This window comes from Clinocottus analis, unplaced genomic scaffold, assembly GCF_023055335.1.
Source record: "Clinocottus analis isolate CAN_PGR_092001 unplaced genomic scaffold, fCliAna1.0.p SCAF_47, whole genome shotgun sequence".
Taxonomy (NCBI): Eukaryota; Metazoa; Chordata; class Actinopteri; order Perciformes; family Cottidae; genus Clinocottus; species Clinocottus analis.
The window spans coordinates 718,291-723,725 of NW_027176204.1; the positions used below are offsets into that span (position 1 = coordinate 718,291).

Genomic DNA, 5,435 nt, shown 5'->3' on the forward strand with positions numbered 1-5,435 from the left:
CGTCCGGTCTTGGCAAACGGGTTACAACCCTGAGAAAAGGAGACGCAGGGAAAAACATGTCAGCAGAAGATTATATCTTGTGTTATAAATGTGGGGGAAAAATTAATGTCTGCATCTAAGATAAACGTGCATGCCGCAAACAGGTTGGGACGATTTCCAAAATTGGCTTTTTACTCTAATGCAATTGTACAATAGATGATCAATTTCCTATTTGGTTATAGGTTATTATAACCTATATTTCTTAATTTCAGGTCAGTCAATCTGAACATATCACGATATCAGTCAGGGACAGAATTGACACAGATTCACAGGTTGGTTCCTAAAAGCTTCCACCTGGAAACCAGATATAATTATTCGTTGAAAGTACTAAATTGCCTAACAACTTTGCTCTGATGGCAAAATTGATGTACATTCGGCTTGAAGATTCCTTTTCGTGTTTATCCTTTCTTTATTCCCTGAAGTAACGGGAAAAATAAACCTGAATTGGGTGTGGAAGGAGCTGCACCTCTCACTCTCTATGAACTGTGAGTCCTTGTCGCTATCGCACAAGCGACCCAGCCTCACAAAGTCAACAGGCTGTCACTCATACTCCTGCAGATAAACGGGCATGAGACATTCATACTGACTGACTCACAGCGGAGGTGTGGTCTGTTACTGTTTTTCAGATTGGAAAAGAAAAAAGCAGCATGATGCTCAACAATCAGCTTAGTAAAACCTGTTGGTTTGCAGTCCTCAACACATTTACGTTGCGTTTATTTATGAGTCTGAAGTCAGCAGCAGAATGAGCTTCAGTTTCTTCACGAGGAGAAAAGGAAGCGTCTCAGCACTCAAACGACATATGACAGATACTCTAAGTGGCATTTTATGTTCCTTATGTAAACCAGTTCACATTTTGTTATGTACACATCTGCAACAGGGAGGAGGGTGCATTGACCCAACAGCCTGGCTCTAACTTCCAATTCACATTTTAAGTTCCGATGGCATTTCATACCGTTTTATACTGCTGTGAGGGCTTGTTTTTATTTTTTATAGTCAGTCAGTGTCGTTAGGTTTTTTTCCCCTTGTATCACCTGTCACATCTTTGACATTTACGTCTGAGTCATGTTGCTGACGCGCTCCTCCAAAGGGACGTCCTGTAAGATGAGTAAGCAGTTACTGTGTCCTTCCCAAATACCAATTCCAACACGTCAGATGGGTCACCTTTGACACCCCGTGTTTTCTCTACAACCACTGCACTGTCGTCACCTGGGTGTTCCTGTACAAAGTGACCAGACAGTGTGATGATTAACCATCTACACAAATGAGCACCTCCTTTATTTACACAATGAAGCTTGGTTGTGGTGCCGGGGGGCGTGGCCCGGCTGCACGTAGCGTCGGCTATTCTTAGAGCGCCAGCAGGGTGAGGCCGTGAGCGAGCGCTCTGCTGGAGAGGGCGTGGACTGATGTGCGGACTTAAATCTGCTGTCACATCAGTCGTTACACCAAAACTGCGGCGAACATATTTGAGTGAAAGAACAAGGGAGTGCCGAGTGGTTGATGGTTACCATAGCAGTATGTTCCGTTTCCATTTGTAATAATGTCGCACATTACGAAACTTCAAGCCATGCCTGCATTCCAAAGTGATGACCCTGATCCTGACGGAGCAGCGCGGCTCCGATCAGCTGACCCGTGACCATTACATCATGAGCTAATTCATGCATGTTCCCCAATTGACATTGAATCTTGTCAATTACTGAGGGGGGCGCTTTGACGGACCGCTCAAAAGGGGGTGTGCTTAATTCTTTATATTCAGTGAAGTACAGTGAAAGACAACGTTTGATTGTCATTTGTCTTTTTCCCAATACAAACCCTGCTGAGGGAATATAAATGTGTTTCCAAGCTTAGGGAGCTTGTCTGGTTTCTCAACCAGGGCACATGTTGTCAATTTGTGTCTGTGGTCTGGCTGGAGGACGGCCTCGGGCCAGATGCTACGTCAATGCTCTCGTTGGCCGAGGAGGACGAGGAAGAAGAATCGTGCCGATTCGGCTTTTTTGGTCTGCTGTCTTTCCATCCAGCAGCCGTGCAGTCGGAGCTCAGCCAACCGGTGAGGTGAAACAGTGGACGGCTGGGACGGCAGCCCTGAACCACGACAGCTCCCCGGAGCGCCTTGTAAACCATTACACTCTTTTCCACCCAAGAGAAGGAGGGTGCACAGAAAAATGGAAACACAAATTGTTCTACTTCAGGGGGGTCGAACTGGTTTTAGTGAAGGGGCCACATGCTGCCCATTTTGATCTCAAGTGGGCCGGACCAGTAAAATCACAGCATAATAACGCATAATTAAGGACAATGTTTCTCTATGTTTAAATCATTGGTGAAGGTTTTTAGATGATAAACTCTATTTTAAGGTCTTTCAACAATAACTAGAAACATAAAGACCAAACGTTCAGACATCAGTCCTCTGGTTATCTGCCTGCTCTCTTCTGCAGGTTCCCTCGCTTTGTGACGCATTTGTGACGCCGCTTTCATGACGTGATCCAACGACTTCTAACACAATAATATCAGTGCTCACATCAATTGTGACTGTGGATCAATGGTTTGCATGTCTGTCTTATAAGCAGAGGATCAGAGGTTTGAATCCCAACTCTGCTAATTTCGGTCTAAAGTTTTCTTAATTTTTTTCTTCTGTTGGATTGGACCCCGTGGCGGGCCCTATGGTTGGCACACCCCTGCTCTACATGGTTACATTTTGACCAAAAAATTTCCAAATCACAAAACCCTTTACCATGACATAATGAGAACGAGAACTCATTGTATTGTAGTTTCTTGCTAATGTGCAAGGCCTTTTCTTTTCTGCTTTACTCAGAAGAGTTTCTGCAATGAGTGCAAAGACTCAAGAGTGTTCAACACTTGTGAATACAGAGGACAAAGAAAATGAAGAGAGGGATGAGAAAGTAGAATGAGACTCTACAATGTGTGTTACAGTAGTAAAGGAAACAGTTTGTGATGAGGAATTTGGCTCTACGCTCTCCCATCCTTTCTAATGGCAGAGCCAGACCCCGGACCCACACTGGCCTGTTTTTTGTGCAGCACAGAGCCTAAATCCAGACTGTGTTCAGAATGGCATTCGGGGGACTCAAAGACACAAAGGGACTTGTTCAGATGCCCATCCAAACAAGCTTGTCTATGAAAACACTTTACCGCACTGCAGACCGGGAACTTTGTAAAAAACACATTAGATAATCATTCAACGACTGCCAAGAGCTTTTCTCATAGCCTGAAACTAGGCAAACTCACAGCTCTCGACAATGTTTCCAGTGGCAGCTTCATGAAACCTAAAGCCGGTTGGAGCGGTTTCTGTGACACTTCTGAACCAGTACATGTTAAGTACTATGTAATGAGCTCAGCAGCATACCTATTTACATGATGAAAAGGTGTGAACTACAACACCACTGGGGAAAATATGTATCTTCTCTATCAAGTTTAGTCTGTTTAGTTTACTTGGCACTAACACGCACATGTCAATCATTTAGCTGATACAGAAGCTGCGAGATGCAGTTAATCAATACCTTTTTTTTTTTAAAGGTCAGGGCTTTAGCGGCCAATTTTCCCTTAAACACAGCAGACGATTTTTGTGATTACCTAAGAGCAGGAGGCTAAATCTAAACCTAAGTTTACCAGGCGCCTCATTGAAGCTTTAGAGGGGACACACACACACATACACACACACACACGGAGAAAAGTTTAAACATATAGCCTGAAATGTAGCACAACAAATACTGCAGCTCCTGATATGTCACAACCGAAACCTCAGCACTGTCAGCTGCAGGTGTGTGTGTGTGTGTGTGGAGGGGGGGGGGGGGGGGCGTTGTATACACCTTTGAATAACGGTATGATTCATTGTATCCGAACCAATAACGACCCGTGAACACACTCGGGTCATGGCACAGTGCGCAAGGGCAGAGAACCACCATCCTGTGCGCGACAGGTTACGTTGACGGCGTTAAGATGACGCGGTATACGCTGCGTTAAATGTCTTGTGTAACGCTAGAAATGCATGGAGACAGTCAATGAAAATGCTAAACATGCCAACGCTCCAGCCGAGCCGTAAACATGTCACCAACTGTAAGCTAACTTACCCTCTTTCACTGTACAAGAGTCATCGGACGTCACGAAGCACGACTCACCTTTCTGAAATAAGTGCCGTCTTGTCCGCCTTCTTTCATGCCGTTTGGTAAAAGAGTGTCCGTCATCCTGAGGGAGTCTGAGGCTCTCAGAGGCGAAACAAGCGAATGAAAAGTGTTTAAAAGCAGACCGCTCCGTTCAACAGGTGGGTATCCTCTCTGCTCTCTGGGTGCTCGCTCCTCTCCGACAGACACTTTTCCAGCAGAAAACACAAACTCCGCCCAAAGCGGGTAGAAAAGGGGGAAGGGTGTGAGATGGGTGGTGCAAAAAGAAAATACATCACCTGTTTCTTTCAGAGTTTCTCTGCCCATTTGCTGTTCACTTTTATACACGTCATATAGTCTACGCTTTTACCTCCATGTTGCACCATGTGTTGCGTAGTATAGTAGACTAATAGTATATGGTAAATCACTGTTGTGGTAAAATATCTCGGTTACACCTACTGGTTAAACTGTATTTACATTTTGTATTACCCATTCTTTTTGAAATATTGAAATGGAAAGTTAAAATCAAGAGACGCAGAGACAAGTCCAGTCCATACTGAGATACTATCCGAATTTTAGCCTGCAGAATGTGAATTATTATAGTTTCTCGAAACCCAAGTTGTATTAAAATAATGTAGGGCAGAGCGGGTCGGATGGGAAACGTTTGAATCGACGCCAAATAACCTCCTTTCCTCTCAAACTAAATGAACAGCAATGGAAATATCATTCATTTTAGTTAATGTACAAGGTCATGTTACAAAAATGATTACATCATAACATTTAAATTGAATACTTTTCAGTCTTAATTTGAAGCCATATATTTACAATGTCACTTGTAACATTTGCAGATTGCTCATCAGCGTGTCTGTGTCACACAAAACGAGCCTGCTGCTCCTGTTAGGCTGGTTTTGCCAGTTATAAAGGAGGTTAAGGTGGTAATCACAGTCAGGAAAGAGTATTGATAACAACTACACAGAGTTGAAGCCAGGGGAATGAGGGTGTTGCTGCTGTAAACTAGGCCAAAGCTTGGGTATCATGAGACATTACTGTACAGCTTTGGAGAAAGTCGTCTCAAAAGACAATGGAATTCTTATTTTTTATAATCGTCCAATATTCAAAAAGCTATAAAAGCAGATCCTTAAAGGTGAAAAAAGAGACTCAGACTTTGAATAAAATTTTCTCCAAATCAGTACTAACTGTATTAGTACAGTAATATCTCAAGGCCATACAGATGGGCGTAGCAGAGATTCCCCTGAACGACACTGCATTAGAATTTGTATTTAAAAG

The 5,435-nt window shown here is 43.5% G+C and overlaps 1 protein-coding gene across 1 annotated transcript in view; it reads right to left on the bottom strand.

The window, feature by feature from the left end:
* The window catches only part of rhpn2 (rhophilin, Rho GTPase binding protein 2), a 25,287-nt gene extending 21,004 nt beyond the window's left edge, over positions 1–4,283 (bottom strand). Inside the window, exons 1-2 of the mRNA XM_068599460.1 lie at positions 4,167–4,283; positions 1–29 (exon numbers count right to left, since the gene is read on the bottom strand). The exon at positions 1–29 is cut by the window's left edge and continues 87 nt beyond it. Coding sequence (XP_068455561.1) covers positions 1–29; positions 4,167–4,232 — 95 coding nt within the window. The 5' untranslated portion in view covers positions 4,233–4,283. The remainder of the gene's footprint in view (positions 30–4,166) is intronic.
* Between the last annotated feature and the right edge of the window lie 1,152 nt (positions 4,284–5,435).